Source organism: Lathamus discolor, chromosome 5 (genome assembly GCF_037157495.1).
Source record: "Lathamus discolor isolate bLatDis1 chromosome 5, bLatDis1.hap1, whole genome shotgun sequence".
NCBI lineage: Eukaryota > Metazoa > Chordata > Aves > Psittaciformes > Psittacidae > Lathamus > Lathamus discolor.
Genome location: NC_088888.1, coordinates 19,580,739 through 19,600,250, shown reverse-complemented (window position 1 = coordinate 19,600,250; position 19,512 = coordinate 19,580,739). Strand labels below are relative to the sequence as shown.

Genomic DNA, 19,512 nt, shown 5'->3' with positions numbered 1-19,512 from the left:
GCTAATACTGCTTACAAGTGATGGGGAAAGAGGTTCCAACTGTGCATGTGAATACATACATCTCACACAGGGCTGATTTTGCCCTTTGTAAGGTGGTTTTAGTGACCCTATTCTACAAGAACGTTCTCCCCTCTGCAACCTGTGTGATATTCACAGCCAGCTGGCGGAAACAGTGGTTTTGGTTTATTTTTCCCTGTCCATCTCCTGATTATTGTAAACGAAGGGAGGTGAAGGCAGAGCTGAGGCTGTGCATTGCACAGTGTCCCATTGGCAGCATCCTGAGCCTGATGATGAATGAGCTTGTGTAAGATCCTCCACTGAGGCTTCAGCATCTCTAATAAGGTGGCCAGCATTTCACTGTCCTCTGCGCCTGCCTCTGCCTTATTAACTGCACTGCAGCAATATTAAGCTGGACCACTGGGCCAGCATGATCAGAAGGAAAGAGGCTGCGAAGGAGTTGGGGGGAAGAAGATACCAGGATAGCATGGGAGAAGAGGACAACACAGAGCAGGAGAATGAGAGCACTGTGGGCTGTTAAGGCAGAGGATTAAAACATGTATTCCTGCTGGAGTGATGCATGCAGGTCTGCACAGAGCTGCTACTGGCAGTCAGGGAGGCAAAGGATGTTTAGGGAGGAGGGGGCAGGGCCAAACCTTGGTCTTAGTGTCTCTATCTGCTGGGCCTGTGCTGGTGACTGCAAGCTGGCACCTGCTTCACATGCACACAACAAGGGCTGGCTGGAGCTGTACCCTTTTTCTCCCTTATGCTGATTTCATGCCCTTTAAACTCTGCTGGCAGGGCATCTGTCCCTTTGTCCAGACCACTGCAGCTAGCCTAGGGGAGTCATTTGGCCCATGCTGCTTTTCACTCAGAAAAGCCAGGCTTTGCAAAGATGCCCTGGGCCAGTTCTGTCTGGATGCCAGGACTGCAGGACTGTAGTAAGGATGTACAGAGGGCAGCAAGTTGCCGTGTCTGTCCAAGTTGCAGGTTGAATAGAGACAGGACACAGGCTGAGAGAAGAGGTGAGTCCGAAGTATTTGGTGGAAGCAAAGGCTCCATGCAAAACTTTTCCCCTATAGTCCCAAGAGGAGGTATATGCCAGGGCCCAGCCTCCAACTTCTCCTGTTAGTGATCCGGGTCTCTCCTGGGAAGCAGGACAGTTGTGACCCATTGGGGGTGTGTATGTGCCTTTACAAATTTCTTTTTTCACAGCCAAGCCTGTGAGGCAGCCAGGTATCTATTTGCTTAAACCCACATGCCCCTTAGGATAGACTCAATTAGGGGATCAAGAGCTTTGCAGTCCAGACAGGAGGCTGATTTCTTGATTTGTCCTGGATTAGGTGATGTGGGAGAGTAAGTGATTTGACATAGCTCCCAAAGGCTTTAGATACCCAAATTCCACCTGACTCCCAGCTGAGGTGGAATTTGCACTGTCTGAATCTCACCCTCAGGCTTCTCTCTGACAACCCATTTCGTTTCTCTTCTAAAGGTTATGTCTAGATGAGCGAAATGGCTCCTGACCTCCTCCTGTTTGCTGGCTGCCTTCTCCAATGCCCCAGCACATGGCAGCCCGTGGGGAGGAGCTGCTGCCAGCCTCCCCCCCCCCGTCATGCTCCGCTCCCCAAAATGCCCCAAGCCAGGAGCCGTGCTGCTCCAGCCTCCTGCTTCAGGCTTGTGACCCCTCCTCTCCTCCCACATAGCTGGGGATCCGGTGCTAATGATCCCAGCTGAGATCTCTGCTGCTGGGGCCAGCTCTGCTCCCACTTGGCAGAGCAGTGGTGCAGAGGGCTGGCAGATGGGAGGGTTGAGCGGTAGGCATGCCAATTGGATCAGCACCCAGCTTGCATGCATGCAGATGGGGCATTGTTGATACGAATGGATTCTGGCAGCATCCCCATGACAAGTTCCTGCTTGGTTCCCAGAGGCACTGTCCTTGTCCTGGCTGCTGGGACTGCTCCCAGGTGCCTTGTGGGGAGGCACTGAGCTAGGGGAAGGCACCGGAACAGTTCCCAGCCCTCTGACCTGTCTTGCCAGAGGGAGGAGGAGAACAAGGAGGGTGGAGAAAGCAGTTCCTCAAGCAACATGCACCCTGATCTGTTCAGGTGCAAAGGACTCTTAGGTACAGTCTAAGGCAGGTACAAAGGTTTTGTTCACTGTGAGAACCACATGCAGCAACACATTCCCAAGGGCCAGTCCCTGCCCAACACAGTACCATGGCAGGATCTGGTCCTTTCACTTGGGAGTACTGTCCTAACCATGGGCAGTTCAACCCAGGTGAGGAGGTGGGCTGTTGAGTCCTGGCTGTGTTGGAAGTAAACAGAGCTTCTTCACAGGAAGCTCTCTATTGACAGCCATTTCTTCTGAATCTGAGCTTAGTTATGTATGCTAAGGCTGGAGGCAGGCAGAGGAGGGATTGTGTGTGCTTGTTTTTGCCAAGCTCTGCACCTATATTGTTCGTCTGCCCTACCTTGCTGATGGTCTCCACTGTGCCCTCACTCTGTCTGCTTGCCCCACACTTTCCACACTGACATATTTGTTGTAAACCTTCCTTCCTGTGTCTCTGTTCCAATAATCCTGCAACTTCAGAGTTAATGATGAACACTGAGGCTGCCTGTCAAGAGAATTGCCTTTGCAGTGAAACCTGTCAGCCTAGAGGATGTATCGGAGGCAGAGGAATGCTTAGTGGGACACCAAATTCAAGTTCAGTGGGACAGTGAACACTGAGCCATGGAAAGCCCTGCTGAAGGTCTTTTTATCAGGACCAACACCCCCAGTAAAGTATCTTGACACAATGATTCAGGCACTGCACAGGCAGGAAATTGTATCTTCACAATGCAGTTCTTATTCTTATCCTTCCCCCGCCAAGCAAGCATGACTGTGGCAGGGAATTTTCACTGACGCGTAATTCATCATTTGTAGTGGTGGTGGTTTTGACAACAATATTTTCCCCATTATTTTCTTGAAACTTCCATGCTGCCTTAGCAAACTGCACAATGTTCAGCTAGCAAGGTTCTGCTCCTTCCAGCTGGCAATAGAGAAGGAGGGAGCCTATGAATGACTTCACTGACTTGAACTAGACCCCTTGCTCTGGTCTCTGAAGGGTGCTGAGGAAGCATGGCAGCAGAGAGGTCCCAGCGAGGAACCAGATTAAATGTCATGGCGGCCAGGCAGCAAAAGAACGAATTCTGCAGCACTGATTGTGAACTGAAAGGTATCTTGGCAAAATGTCATGCTGTGTGTGCACAGGACTTCAGTGCACTCATAGAGGTGAGCTGGGTTCATTCCTCTGCTCTTGGAGATATTGGTTCAAACCCAGAGTTGCTCCAGGACTTATAGTTCAAGTTGTGCCCCAGTCAGAGCGACCCCAGGTCTTCCCTTCAAGGAGAGCTCAGGCTCCTGGTCACTGTTTTGTACCACAGGTGAGAATTTTCAAACTAATTCTGCATGAATATCTCATTAATAAACCAGGTGTACTTGTCTGTATAGGAAGAGGAGGAATAGGGTGTTAGATAGTGGGTAGGATTCCTGAAGTTTCCAGTTTCGGGCTTTTCATAACATTATGGGTTCTTTTCCTATGCAGCTGGCTCAGAGAAACACCATCCAAACCTTCATTCCTGTGCAGAAAATGGAGAAAGGCCTGTTGCTGGAGCATGTTTTGCCCAACCTGAAAGTGCCTCAGAGCTACGAAGTTCGTCTGACACCCATCACCAGCTTTGGGGCTGGAGATATGGCTACCCGCATCATCCGGTACATGGAACGTAGGTGTCTCCTCCTCGGTCCTGGCTGCAAGAGCAGGTCTGAGCCTCAGGCCCAGGGACGTGGGCATGCTTAGATGTTGTCTCCTGTGACCCTTAGGTGATCTCTCTGCTCCATGAAGTTTTGATGGCACAGTGCTATCACATTTTATCACAGCAACAACCATATTTTGGTTGTTGCCATCGATGCAGAGCACTAGGTAGAGACCTCTGAGGGTCTCTGTCCTTTACTCAGCAGTTCTGACTCACATTCTCCACTTAGTGGGCAGAAGAGCCCCAAAACCCCTTTCCCCCATCAGGCCACGCTGCAGCTTGCCATGGTTCAGTGCCATATTTTAGAGGACAGTCACTGGACACTGCATATTAGCCACATGCCCTTAAAAGTAAGAGGGTTTCAGGGGTTTTCAGTTCTTTCCAGAGTTGAATGCGCAGTTCACTAGTAAACCTGTAGGTCTCTCCAATACCCTGAATCCCAGATCATCCCATTGATATACATTGACCATGCTGCTTTCCCCAGCATCCCAACAACTCACAACTCCCCCTATTCCCTGAACCCTCTGATTTCTTTACTCCCCTCAGAAGTTTGGACCCTCTATTTCTGCAGGAAGTACAGATCCCCCTTCCTCCTGTGTTTGCATGATTTCACAAAGCCCTCTTGTCCTGTGGAATGACGTCTGGTGTACCCAGCATAGCTGTTGTCTCAGACTTCCACACTGTCTCAAACCAGTTTGATGACCCTCTTTGATACCAGGCTTTGGTATCTTCTTAGTGGGTGCTATCTCAGTGGTGCTCCAGAAACTGCTTAGGTTGCCATAAGGGTTCCCCTGTGCAATCCTGGGATCACCCCTTGGGTGGGGTTTTCTTAAGGTCTGTTACTGCTTGATTCACATTGAGTATCTTCTTTCATCACCAAGGCAGACACCAAGCACTGCTGTTTCACAGAGATGCTGCTAGGAACATCTATGACCTTTCTCGATGTGTTTGTTTTATTTTCAGACTTTGTTTGTGATTTGAGGCAGTACCAGCTGTTCTGACTTGTTTTTCTTTTTCCTCTTCCAGCAATCAGCTATCCCAACCCAACAGGTAAGTAGCAAGACCTCCTTTCTATTTACGTTTGGAATGTGATGCATGCTAGTCCTAAGTGCTCCAGCTGATCAGGAATACACAGCTGCCTTTGCCAAACCTTTTTCACCAAAAGCAGATGAAATTGCATACATGAATACTTCCAGTACATAATGCTATTTTTCGTACCTGGAGTTACTGCCAGGAGATATACACCAGAGATATGCCTCCCACTCACACCTGGTGCCTCTTTGACTGTGTGACCTTGAACCCACTCTCCCCTTAACATTAGCAATCTGCATACAGTAAGCATTTAAAGTTATTAAATGTTGCCCAAAATATCTATGCTTAAAGAATGTTTATCTCCCATCCTTTTCTGACCAGGAATGATACCACTTGACATCTCTGCAGGCTGGTATGGAACAGTCTCCAGCTCAGATGTGGTTCCTCTTGCAAACTCCTTGAGCGCAGTCCCTTCCTTCTTCCCCTCAAGTGTCACCACTGTTTACTGGCTTATTTACCTTCTGGTCATTCCTGCCAAAATGAAGGCCCATCTTTACTGATCACCAAGAGTTCCCATTGATTTTAAAAGTAGAATACACAATGTCTCAGAATCATGGTCTTTAACAAGAGTATGATGGTGCCCACTGAGCATAAAAGAGGATTTCTAGCACGCTTTAAGTAGTAATGGAGTGATCTTCAGGGGAAGAAAAAAGCCATTTTGCTTTTACTGCCAGATAAAAGCCCAGCAGAAGCTCGTGAGCAGAGATAGGCAGACTACTTGCTTTTGGTCCATGGTGAGCAGGAGATTCCACGTTGCTGATTCTTTCTCCTGTTCCCAGCTACTGAGTCAGCATTCAGTCTTTTTGTCTATTACTCTGTATATGTATAGGCAAGTGCTACTGCTTCACTGCAGAGTAGCACTGAGGAGAAGCCAGGGTTAGGCAATGGCAGCCAGGAATCAGGGGATGGTGTTATCTTGTTAAGACAGCCATGAGGCATTCACTCTTGCAAGTTCACACCCTGAGGGTAGTTTGATGAACTGTACTCTGCCTGAGAGCAGGAGCTTCTTATATAGTCAAAAGGATTTTGTGGCTCTGATTCCTGATTCCTTTTGCTTTGCTTTTCCCCACTTCTGGGGAAAATTTAAATATTCTTCATATTTCCCAGTGAGAAGACTCACTGGGAAACCCTGAGCCTATTGCCAGGCACACACTTCAGAACGTGTCCCTCGGTACTTGCTGGAGGAGGCAAACATCCCAGCCCGCACGTGAAAGTGACAAAATCTGGCCTTTTGCCACTTGCTTTTGCACTGCTTAAATCACTGTTAAAGCCAGAGCAACTTCAGTCCTAATTGTGTCAGTCTCTTGGGGTCTCTGTAAACGAAACCTTCAGTCTGTTCACCTAGGATTGCTATAGCAGCTTGGTTGAGACCAGAACTACTGCATGAAATTTGCCTGTGGTGGAGCATAACTCAGCCACGCTTGTATTTTCATGCAGTAAATCCAACACTTCAAGTTTCTGTTTGATACAAGTTACCCAGCCTGTGGTAGATATTAGGACATGGGTTTGTGCCTTGAGATTGACTGCATAAAGACTTGTTTTCAGAGATGCCCCTTCCTTTTCATCTACTACCAGTGAAATGTGAGCCCAAAGGCCTCTGGGCCATAGCTCAGTTCCCAGATTCTCATCCTAATACATGGAAATCTATGCTACTACCTCCTATTTTCCCACTTCTCCTGCTATCACCGCCTCCAGGGAAAAGGCTTGGCGCAGCATTGTAAAAGTATCTTCATGCTAGGCTGCCCAGCCAAATTCTGGGAGCAAACATTGAGAGCTCTCAAGCGAAAGGCAAAGATTAGATGATTAATGCCTCTGGCAGCCTGATCCAAGGGCATGCACAATGGTGATTAATTTACAAACTCTGAGAGTCACTTAATGCAATTATTTCTTCATGCATTTTCTTTCTCAGCCTAATAAGATGTTAATGACATTGGGGCGGGCACACATGTAGCATGGTTACAGAGCCAGGTAATGGGGTTATTAAGCAATAACAAAGTAAAAGCAGAGGAAGTGAACAAAAGACATTGAGGATTTCAAACATTTAGAGGTTAGTGGCAAGACTGACTGTAACTCTTAAAAATCAGATTGGTTCTAAAACAAAAACCCAGAATTTATCTTTAAAAAAAACTGTCTTAGAATTATCTTAATTCTACAGTATTACCTTAAAGATCTCTTTGAATAACTGATCATTGTAATGCCATGACCAAATTCCAGTGCTGGGCAATTTCCATTGTCCCTCTTACTTCTCCCATGCAATTTCCTTTGGATATAGTCTTAACTTTCTCAATTTCCTTTGGATATAGTCTTAACTTTCTAACCCAAACTGTGCAGTGCTGCCTAACAAGCTGTTCCAGCTCATCAGCAGTGGATGGTTTGGTTTCCCTGGCTCTAGCAAGAAGTAGCCTTGCAACATTGATGATCACCAAGAAGCATACGGGTTTGCTGGTTTCATTTTTTCCTTTTGGCCAGTGTGTCTTGCCCTTCCAGAGCAGCAGCACTATTTCTCGTGTATCTGCAGTCTGGCTGTGTGTGGTGCTAAAATGTTTTGGGATCATGAAAAAGTACAGTGAGTGGTGATAAGTACCAGATGCTGGTTGTTGTAGATTATCCAAGGCTCCTTGCTTACTCTCTGATGCTTGTGTGTCCCATCTCTGATAATGCCTCATAGTCCAGAGGAAGCTGAGTTTGTTGCCTCATGAGCATGTGAGAATGAGATATGAACCTCATGTCCAGAGTTGGATTCCTCAAATCTGTGCCCATTCCTCAGGAATGTGTATAACAGGAAGGCGAAAAAAGGTGGCTGCCACCAGTTCCTGTATCCTGATGGCAAAGAGGACTGTATGCACCATATTATCCCCTTGTTGCAGATGGAGATCTTAAAGCAAATGGTAATCCAGTATGACCCAACCTGCTATGGTATTGTGAAGCTTTCTTCCATTACTGGTTAAAAATGCTTTAGAAACTTACCGCAGTAGATGCTTTGTTTTAGATCTCAGTGTACATTGAGGCTGCAATACAGTTTTCGTTGTCTCATCATCTAGATGGGGAAACTGATCTCCAGAGGGAAAACAATAGCCTGTGGGTCACACAGCAAGTCTGCAACAGAGCTGAGGCTCGAAGCATGATCCCTTATACTCCAAGCCAGTTTCAGTCATCAGATCACAGCTAAACGACAAAGGCAATTTTATTCAAGTGCATTCCATCTGCTGTTCACCCATGGTCTGCAGCTAGAACAGGATTATTATTATTTGCATTCATCTGGCAGACAGTATTTCAGGCCCAGGGATGGCTTCTCCCTAAGGACTTGAAATGAAAACCTCCATTATATTTCTCAAGAAGGCAAAGTAACAAGAAATGCTAATAGCCACAGCGAAGGGTCTCTCCACAGGGGATGCAGGGAGGTGTCTGTAACCGGGAGCAAACATCTCTGCACTTTGAGCTGCTGCCACTGAAAAGCCTGCCAAGGAAATCTGTTTGGTGAAGACAGCACTAACTCTAACCTTTGAGGAACCAGTTCCCCTGCCACCTCCACCTCGCCTCTGACAATCCAGAGAACAACTTCTGTGTTCAAAATTTAAATCCACTGTTTAATTTTTAAACGGGAAGCTTCCTTTGCACCGCAGTGCTGAGCCAGGATCCCTGGCGGATGGTGTGAGTCTGCAGGAAGGTCTGCTTCACACAGCCGAGGTCAACAGTTAGATCACCGCTGTGGCCTCTGAGACACACAGCCGGTCATTTAAAGGTTTTCTTTGCAGCTGTATCTGCCAAGTTTCCGCTTGTGAGCCTTACTGATAACAGTCCAGAGCTGATGTGCTGGCAGTGTCCCAGACCACACCAAACATCTCTCAGTTATTCTGGGCACCTTCACTTCTAGCTCAGAGAAATGCCTTTGCTTTGCCTTCCTGTGGCTTGTTTTAAACCAAAGGACCAGGAGTCAGAGCACTTGGATTCTGTTTCCAGTTTTGGCATTGCCTTCTATGACCTTAAATGTACTTCTCTATACTTTTGTGCATGTTTCCCTGTGTGTAATGCAGGAGATATATAGAAAGAGGCATTACTACCGCATAGAGATGTTAAGAAGCCTTGTTCATTAGTCATTGCAAAGTGCCTTGAGATCCCAAGTTAAGTAGAGGCAACGTGCTGTAGTTACAAACTCCTGCACAGCAAATGGTGCTGCACATAAGCTTGATCACATTGTGGTATCTGTGGGATATCTAGGACCCTTTTCTACTTTATGATCTCTACCTCCCTTAAGTAGCTGTATCTGAATGAAAGGAGAGGATGGAGTCAGCACCCTGTTTTGGCATTAGAAGAGCTCTCTTCAAGCTTTCAAGTCTTCTTCTATGAGCAGTCTTTTCCCATGGGTGTAGGGGATTTCTTACAAACGAAGCAGCTGACACAACCAGGCCTCAGCAGTAGGCTGGGAATACTGTCCTCAGTCCGCTTGTCTTGCACAGCTCTCTGTTCTCCACCTGAGCCTGGACTTTCTTTTGGTTTCTGTGCCTTGTGCTATAAGGGTTTGCTCCTTCTCAATCAGTTACCTGGCTGGCCTCTGTGTTAGAACTTTATTCCCTGTTACAGGAATTTTGTACTGGAGAAAGATGTCCACTTTCTCCTCTGAAGGTCAGAGTTGCAAACCATCACAGTCTCTTTGACTGAAAAAGGACATTCATGGTGGATCCTGATGTGTAAGATAATGCCATCATAAGAGAAAACTTGTGTCTTTTAACTGCAGCTGGCAACCTGTGAGCTGGAGCCACACAAATGTTTGTTTTGATGGAAAGAAGTCAGGAGCATTAGAGCAACATGGAAATAACAGAAAGCTTTTGGGCTCCAGACCATCCTCTGAGGACCAGTGGGTGTCTGATACAGCCACATGCTCCCTTCTCTCAGCCATGAGAGCTGGGGAAGGACACTTAGAAGCTGATTTCTCACTCTTTTCCCCCCCATCCCGTGTAGTTGCCTCACCTCAGACCCTGCCAGCATCTGTCCTGTCATCTGCTTCCCACTCCTCCCTCCTCCTTCATCTCCAGCTGCCGTGTGACCCCCTGCGCTCAGCGCCGCAGAGCAGTGGCTAATTTGGATTAGGAAGCTAATTAGAAACGAGTGGATTGTACAGAAAGCACTTAGCCAGGGTTAATCAGCAGTTAAGTGGCCAGCCCAGCCGAGCTCCCGATGGCTGTACTCAGCTCACAGGAGCAGCATTTCCCCCTGAGCTTACAGAAAACCCAGCTGCCCTGGTCCATGAACCAAGCCCTTGGCTTGCAGCACAGTGCCCAACCTATGGTGGCAAAGACCTTTTTCTGAGCCATAGCAGGAGGCTGCCTCCACTTTTCTCACAGATTTGGTGGGATGCTGGACAATGACAGGCAAGAAGGGGAACCCACTTCCCTACCACAGGGGTGTGCAGGCTGTTGATTTGTTTGGATGATGGTCATTTTCATTTCCAAATGAGAGGGGATGCAGAGGGCCTTAGCTGCAGAGTAGGAACCAGGAGGTGTAGCATCTCAGAGTCAAGATGCTGCTCATTCTTTCCTCTCTGGTACAAGATGACAGATTTTGGTGTGCATGGGTAGGTGTGTGAAATTCCTACATCACAGAGTTCCATGTCGGGAGCTTTTGGCCCTGGCACTGCAGAAAGCCCATCCCATCCTAAGCACTCAGCCCATTGGTTGCTGACCCTGCTCTGCCCTGCATGTTTTGCCAGTCACCCATGCTAGGACAGAGAGCTTCCTGCCCAGGAACCAGAGCAAATCATCAATGAAGATGTAGGAGCCCAAGTAGACATTTGGGCTTCTCTTCATCTGAGCACAATAGCAGGAACAGTGATGTGGGTAAACCCCAAAAAGTTGAATCTTGTACCAGCATGCCATGGACAAGGTTTCTAGCACTTCCCAAGCCTCTCTGTATGTGTTCTTCCAGGGGGTTTGAGTACTTTATCTTTCAGTTTCAGAGCACACATCCTTGCTTTTACATAAAGGCAGAAGGTAGAGATCTGTACTTACTGTGTCTGCACCACTCATGAGGTCTGAGATCCCACTCTCAGCCCATTCTCCAGCTCTGTTTTTTGCATAGGGGCCTTTCAGAACACAAAACACTTTTCACATCAGGTCTTGGACCAGTTTTCTCTTCTGCCTGTTTCCTCCATTTCTCTCCCACTGTGTCTGCAGTGTAAACCTGGTTCTTGGTCTTTTTTTTTTTTTTTGTGGTTTGGGAAATATTTTTTTGTCACAGAGGTTACCATCTTCAGTCTGGTCAAGTCCAATTCATTCCAATCTCTGCAAGACGATATTGGGTTACGACTATGCACAAGATTTTTCACCTGTCTTACAATATTGCTGTAGGGTGTAACTGTCTTGTGGCAGTAATAAAAGCAAGCCCTGCTGCACACGTGGTTGATCCTACATAAAAATCTTTTACCTACATGATTTATTTTGTTAGGGGAACCAGCATAATTTGCAATATCAAATGTGCCTTTTAGCTGGTATAAATTGGATATACTCTAGCTAAATGACACATTCATAGCACTGAGCTGACCTCTTCTCCACAGCTGAATTTTTTTCATGTGCACCATAGTTTAGTTAAATACATAGCCCAAAGGGGGGTCCTCTGCTGGAGCTTTTTCCTCTCTCCTGGGGAAATTATTCTACCATCAAGTTGTTCTGGTTGAAAAACCTCTGTGGCCTGTTCGCCTTCAATGTGGTTTTTTTTTTACCCTCCTCTATGTTTGCCCCTTCAGACCTCCCAGCAGAATCTCTCTTTCTCTTTAGCCTTCTTCCATTTTGTCAAACCAACACATCCATCAACCTGGATTGAGCCTTCCATAATCATACTAATTACGCATATATTCCTTTTCAGCCTCCTCCTGGGGCTGGGGGCTGCCCATCTGTCCCCAGCTTGATGCAGAACCTCAGTGGTGATGTAGCAGTGCTTTGAGACATGCTGCAGGCACCCAGGCACCCCTGGGGAGGAGGTTTGAGAAGCGGCAGCTGACCACCCCATTCCGTTCCCCACAGATAACACTTGCCGCTTTGAGGATGAGAAGATCTGCGGCTTCATGCAGGACAAGATGGACAACTTTGACTGGACCCGGCAGAACGCCCTGACGCAGAACCCCAAGCGCACCGTCAACACAGGGCCCCCCACGGACATAAGCGGTACGCCGGAGGGTAAGCACACATTTGGGGTTCTTTCGACTTGGCTGTAGAGGCAAGATGTACGCCGTTGCTTGTCAGGAGTCCTACAGCTCTGGGAGCTGGCGGAGCACTGCTCTGCTTTCCACACAACACGCTCCTCCTCTACACGGGGTGCAGGGAGCAGGCAGTTAATTTGCATGTTACTGATTGGCATTAAACACACAATTAAAACACCCACGACTTTGTTTAAGGGAATAGTGTGAGCATTAGTTCTTGTTACCAGCTAATTGCCTGCTGCCTAATGCCCTTGTCCCATCTGATGCTTAGTTTGAAGTCAGAAAAGGATAGGCAAGTAGGAGAACATCACTAACAACTAGAAACCACAATGCTGGTTTTAGACAGATGTTTCTTAAAGAAGGTCTTGTGGAGGCAGACAGATCTCCTTAGTACAAAGCAGCAGCATGAGAGACCAGGTAGGAGCTGCCTGTGGGGTGGCAGCAGGTGCCTCACCGCTAGCTGGAAGAGGCTGCTGTCATGTATTGCTCATGCTAGCTGTGCACAGAGTACATGCCCCCATTTTAGCTGGGTATTACTTTCCCCTTTCTCTAACGAGGAAAGTAAATTTGTATGCAAGCACAAATCTTTGAACTCAGAAAAAATGGGAAACATCCAATGGCCAGATAATGAAATGGCTTTTCCCATTAGTGTTCAGTAGACCAGCCTGATTGAGCATTGAAAACTATGCCAGCAAATCAAATAGCTAATCTGGTCTTCCCTGAGTTAACAACTACCTTGGTATTGTTCTCTTCAGACAATGTTGTTTAGGCCAGGTACACTGAATACTCCCTCAGCTTGAGGCAGAGAAATTGGGCTGCAGTGTTTTCTCCCTTGGTTTTCTCCTTACATGGTGCAGTCAGCTCTGGGGCTCCTCATACTGCAAGAGAAAGGCTTGTTTTGCATCCAGACAGATGTGTGTGCACATGTTCAAGCACTCATCTGCTGCATGACCTCACAGAGTGCTGGCATCCATCCTAAATCCTGCTCTCCTAAATACTGAAGAGGGGAGGCACTGCAGACATCCTGCAAGTGTCTATGGCTGGGATCACAGTGGGTGCAGAGCCAATGAGGAGAGCAAGGCCACGTCTCTGAGAGGGGGAGTGGTATCCCAGCCTCTGGCATCCCATCGCTTGCAGGAAGAAACAGTGCCTTTCCCCACCTTTCACTCTTGCTCTGCAGGTTATTACATGTTCATCGAGGCATCCCGGCCCCGGGTAACAGGAGACAAAGCCCGACTCATCAGCCCCCTCTACAACATTACTGCCAAGTATTACTGTGTCTCCTTCTACTACCACATGTACGGGAAGCACATTGGTGAGTACCCTCTAGGGAAGTGTAAATAGTGCAGGCTGTTGGGTGAGACCTTCATCCTCTGGCTCTGCGAGCTGTGCCTGCAGCCAGCAATTCAAGAGGGTGGGAGTCTTATTCCAGTGCTCGAAGAACCAGGGTAGGATGCTGCTGTCAGATCCTTGTCCTTTACCCACACACTAGCAGTGTCAGTGTTGAGAAGCTGTTGCAGCCCATCCTCAGGGCAGTATCTTGCAGTCAGCCATCACCCCTTCCCCTCTGGCTCAATCCTCCTCTAATATAAGGCTCCCTACTCTCCACAGAAAAGAGCATTGTACCCACGTGTGTACATTTTCCCTGCTCATGGCCACAGCCACCTTGCTCCAGGCAGCAGAACACCAGGTGAACAGTCCATCCATTGGAAGGGAGACAGAAGTGGATGGGCTATGTGGGAGCAGAGGGCTCTTTGGTGGCTGCAGCTATTTTGGGGTGGACAGAATTCATGTTCCTTCAGCTGTGCCAAGGGTCTCTCTGCTCTGCCTGACTCCCTCCTCTCTAACTGTAAGCCTATGAGTGCAGCAAGCACCCCAGAAGTGCCTGGCACGCTAATGAGTTTCCATATCCAGTCAAGGAGCAATTGCTAATTCGTCACCTCTTGATTATAATTTCATTAATTTGAATAATAAATGCACTCTTCCCACAGCACACTGGGTTATTAATCACCTGCTGGACTGGAGCCTGACTGAAAAATCAGGGCCCAGGCAGGAATGTGTCCGCCCTTCAGTAAACGGGGTTAATTAACAGTTCTCTGCTCAGCACCATTGATGTCACTGGGAGGGAACATGCTCCCAAGTCTGGCCATCACATCTCTGCATGCGTTTGGCGTGGCAGAGAGGTTAAGCTGCAAAATCTGGGATCTCCTTCTCTCAGTGGGGTTGAGGCTGAAACCCTGACCCCATAGGTGCTAGAGGGTAAGGGCTGGGCTGCAGGTCGCTGAGCAGGTCTGCATCTCTGTGTTTGCTCTGAAAGTTGGGTTCATATTTGCTGTCTGCACTCAGCGTCTGGCTAAGTCAGACGTTTGCATCACCTGTATTCCCCCTACAGCCAGGCTATTCTGTGCTGTCTTCATGTGGTGGCAGGTTGCTCAGGCAGAGCACTGGCAGTATAGGTGCACACTGGGTCTTCCTGGTCTTGCTCAGCTGACAGAATCCACTTGTTAATGCTGGCTGGCAAATTCCCTTGCTTGCTGCGGTTGCCCACCATGGTCAGTCAACTGCTGCCCAATTCCTGCGTGTCTTCTCCTGGAGGCTTTGAAAGGGATCTCATCTTTGTGATTGCAATGAAAGGTGGCCCAAACCAGTGGGAGACTGGCAAGGAAATAAGATGTGGAAGGAGGAGGCTTCTTTTGCTTTGTTTCCTTTAGGAATACAGCTATGTGTCATATTTCCAGGTTCATGAGGAAAGTAAAAGCCTATTAGCTTTTTCTTCCTTTTGAAACAGAGCTCTGTTTTACAGCTCTGATGTGGTGGTCTGTTTGTAGATGGGGTGGACTGAACACGACAGGGAATTAATTCATTACACGTTTTTGGCTTTTAGTGTTTTAACTCTTTATTAATTTGCTCCACCCACAAATTGCCCACAGCAAAAGATACAGTGACTCCCAAGACCTAAGAAAGCCGTGGAGTGCAATCCTCTGTTCCTCTGCTTCAGGCATCTTTTATATCTGTTGATTTTCCCTTCATGCCCCATGTTGCTGCTCCTGCCTGCTCCTCATTATTCTCCTTGTTGCACGAGGAGACTGATGAATCTGTACAAGGTGGACAGACTCTTTAATGCCATACAATGATTTCCAGGGTGGATGCCACCGAGCTGAGAGCAAATAAATTATTTAAAAATTAGACTGGCTATATAGAGTCAGGGAATGAAAGAGAAAGAAACGAGAAAAAGTTGTTTTCCTCTTGGTCTGTGGAACATGTGTCTTGGTCTAGCAAACCCACAAGATAATCTGCCTGCAAATTGAACTTCAGTACTTTGTATCAGCTCTCTACTCATGAGAGAGTATATCTTTCAGGCCAGTCATGATATTCTATAATTGTTTTGGCTTCTGTTCTACATATCAGGGCACCAGGGTGAAACTGAGACCTCTCCAGGAAAATTCAGAAGGCCTGGTAATCCAAAAAATGCCTGGTTTTTATCATTCCCACGATGCTATTTACTTATGCTACTTTTGGTTGTTTTCCTTACTGCCACACTGGCAGCACTCTGGCATAGTTGTCCTCATCCCTGCACATGCATGCACGAACGAACCTGCATTTGGGACACGCTCTGTTTCACCAGCAGGTCTAATGGCTCATCTACATTTCGAATGCACTTTGGCTATTCCCTGGCTGGTTTTGCTTGTGCGGAGGTTGTGAAACCCTGCCAGAAAGCTTCGGTTTGTTCAGATGGTGCCAGGCTCTATCTATGCCCTTGGTGGCTGAAGGCCTCTCAGAGTTCCCTGGGGAAGTGGCAGCCTGCGTAAGGGCAAAGCAAGTTTCTTCAGGTGGTCTTCTTTAGCCCTGGGTTGGAAGAGAGTGACCCTCTCAGATACAGGGCTCCTCGCTAGGACTTCTCCTGTGAGATGAGGAGGCAGATCCTGGCCTTCTACCTGTGTCATGTAAGCAATCATATGAAGGTAAAGATGGGGTGACTACAGCCCTGGGCCATGTCCTGCTCCCCATATAGCCAGCGGTATATGATGCCATCAGACACAGCCTCAATCCCTGTCTCACCGTGTGCCAGCCCAGTGCTATCGAGCCAGATGCCATCCCTGCTGAGCCAGCCATAGCACTTAGCAAGAGCCACATAGATTGCTCCTCTTGGCAATGGGACATCTTCTGGATCAAGCCTCTCCTAGCAGCTCCAGCTCCACTGTGGAGCAAACCAAAGCTTTGTCACTATGAAAAGAAGCTGTATAAAATCCCGACATTTATTTATTTTTTTAATAACCCTTTTATTACCTTTTTTTCCCCCTCTACAGAACTTGAAGGCTGGCTTACTCTCACAATTTGACTATAAAATATCCATAGCCATCCAGGCAAATCTTCCCTGGGAGAGTTCCCAGACACTACTCGTTTATAATAGATATGATGAAAGAGAGAAACAGAATACAAATGGAGCGTTTGTAGCCATGGCATAAGATATTCAGCAAGTAGCAGAGCAGGGTGATGTTGAATATGAGAGAGCAGGGTGATACTGAATATAAGAGAGCAGGGTGAAGGGGAGCTCCCTGGAGGCAATTCCCATTTTTCTGGAATTATCTGGCCATTGGTTTTCCTTCCTCTAGCATCCTCCAGAGCAAGCATTCGCATTGGCCTACAATCCTGCCAGCCCAAACACAAAAATCAGGGGGAGTGGAAGGGAAGAAATCCTGTTTCCATGAGGTATTCAAAACCAAGGGTGTCTTACTTGCAGAAGTCGTAGGCATGTCAGATGAAGAATTGCTTTCTTTCTTCAGGAGAAGGAGTTAGCCGAAGCAGGCAGTGACCAGTCACCCAGTTCCAAAAGCCTCTGTCGAATCACCTTAGTGAGTGAGTATTGCAGCTGAGAGCAGATCCTCAAGTCCTTGCTTCAGCTATGAGACTCCTCTTCCTCTCTTTCCAGGGCTGCCTGTGCAGGGGATGCTTTGAAGGGGCAGTGTTGTCAATGGGCTGCTCCCACTGCAGTCATGTGCTTCCTCTGTCCTGTCTCGTAGCTCAGTGGTAGCCAAGTTATGATCTGCACAGCCTCCTACCTGCTGCTAGATGCTCTTGCAGACCCTGCAGCAATAGAGGCCTGCAAGGAAGGTTGTTCAGAGGGAAGAGGAAATTTCAGTGGATTTAGCTTTTTGTGTAGCCAACACTATAATAGCTTCCTATCTCATGAGCCAGTGACTGTGCTTGTGGGGAAAACACTTGAGTCAACAAGTTTACTTGCTCTCAGGAGTACCTACATAAAAGCAGTGATGTAGGATGTACCAAAGCAACATTTTTTCAGATTACTTCTGATTTGCGAGCTTACTGGTAGACCCTTTTCAAATTATGTTTTCTGTGTTTTTAGTAACAGTAGTCACTACATACAGGCTTATAACGAGGTATGGTCTCAGAGAGGTGAAAAAGCAAAGACATCTCCTTGCCCTGGAGTACTTCCCAAAACAGGACTGTTCAGCCGCTACCTGTATTGAAAGTGTCAAGTCCTGAGCTTCAAGAGCCGAGCCTGACTGGATGCAATGTCTGAAGACCCTGCTCTTGGCTTGCAATTTTTGTACTTTAAGCGTCCTTTCTGCACTAGCGGTATCATGGTCTTGGCCAGCTCCTCTCCCAGCAATCAGGGAATGGGCTCATTTTCTGACATGTATCCAGCACCTGTGATCTGTTAAAGGTGCTGTTAAAGGTGCTCTGTTCCAGCTTAGTGCTGATACAGACCTTATCTGGCCACCCCAGCTAAGTGTAGCCTATGTATAATCAGGATTGGAAGCTTCCAATGGAATTGTAAACTACTCATTGCTCTCTACAGCTTCATGAGGAGGGGAAGTGGAGAGCGAGGTATTGATCTCTTCCTGGTATCCTGTGACAGGATGCATGGGAATGGTTCAAAACTGCATCAGGGGAGAATCTGACTAGACGTTAGGAATTTTTCTTTACTGAGAGGGTGGTCAAACACTGGAACAGGCTTCCTAGAGATGTGATTGAAGTAGTCAGGCAGTTGAACTAAATGATGGTTGTCAGTCCCTTCCAACTGAAGTATTGTTTTCCTATTTCTATTCTATTGCATTCCATACTATTTTATTCTATTCTATTCTAGGATAATGTGAGGAACAGGGATTTTGGTTCTCAGTCAGTAGCAATAATGAGATCACTTGCCACATCATCCAAGTTCAAGAAAGCCGTAAGGTACCTTAGAGGTCATGGTGGACAAGCACACATAGGAACTAGTGTTAGCACAGTTGTCACGTGGCTGCATCTTGTTTCTGAGAAGTGACAGTAGCCAGAGTTATCAGGTCACACAGATTCATAGGTACCAGCTATGTCAATGTAAATGCAATCTGAACCATGAAGACATCCTTTTTGTAAGTTTCAACATTGTAGCTCCCTCATTCCTACCCAATCCTTGTTTATGAACACAGCACCCTGCTACTGCATGCAGTTATACTGGTGGCACCCTGGAGTTAGCTGCATTCTGTTGGATATGTAAAGTTTGCCTTATATACAAATGCATCCTTCAGGAAAGCCATGCCATTATCTCCAGTGCAATAACTCTACATGGTAGAGATGACACCACTGAATTGATTGAGGGGAGGCTATTTTTCCTAATGAGTATGATTCGCTTCCCTCTAGGCTCTTGAAAACAACTTGCAGTTAGAGTTAAATGAACAGTTTGTAATGAAAAAATGTATTCCATGTTTTTAATATTCTTCATTTTCCACTTATTCAGTGGGGTTCTTGGCTTTACTCATTTCTACATCAATAAATGTGCATTTGACTAATGTTTTGTACAGACATCCAGCAGCTTCCTGTGGGCTATGATGTGGACCCTTTGGACAGATTTGGTCTCTTCTGGTACTGTTTGGTTCTTGGGGGGAAGTTAGACAAATACCGTGATCCATGAGCAAGGATTATAAGTACCTGGCAAGATAACCACATATTTGTAAAAGCTCTGTAGGTTCAATACAGTGGCTCTGAACCAAAGAGTGATGAAGTCATTGTTTTTCTAAAGACTTAAGTGAACTTTGGATTAGAATCATAGATTTAAAGATTACTAAGACCAGGTGGGACCAATACATCACCTAATCAAACTTTCTGCATAACCAAGGGCAGAGAACTCCTTCAGTTACTCTTGCTGAAACTCAGTAAAGACTATGTGTTTACACCCTTACTGGATGTTTACTTACAAAGACCATCAATGCCATGCTTAATACAGCTTGCAGAGGTGGGACTGAATCATCCCTAAGCCAAAGAGCTTGTCATGTGAAGCTGAAGAAGACAGAGAGAGGAAGAAAAGGTATTCAGATGTGGACTGGCTATATGTTATTTTTATTCCACAAATAACATCTTCATGTTGATTCAATCATTTTGCCTAGTACCTTGACCACATCCCTGCTGCAGAATTTGTTGGGAAGGTTGTCAGGGGCACAG

General features: G+C 46.9%; 1 protein-coding gene across 5 annotated transcripts in view; it reads left to right on the top strand.

Annotated features, from left to right (window-relative positions):
• MDGA1 (MAM domain containing glycosylphosphatidylinositol anchor 1) overlaps positions 1-19,512 on the top strand; it is a 154,783-nt gene that overhangs the window by 117,243 nt on the left and 18,028 nt on the right. For all 5 annotated transcript variants that reach the window (XM_065680015.1, XM_065680014.1, XM_065680013.1 and 2 more), the window contains exons 12-15: positions 3,581-3,758; positions 4,815-4,838; positions 11,897-12,049; positions 13,253-13,387. In XM_065680015.1, the coding sequence (XP_065536087.1) occupies positions 3,581-3,758; positions 4,815-4,838; positions 11,897-12,049; positions 13,253-13,387 (490 nt within the window). The remainder of the gene's footprint in view (positions 1-3,580; positions 3,759-4,814; positions 4,839-11,896; positions 12,050-13,252; positions 13,388-19,512) is intronic.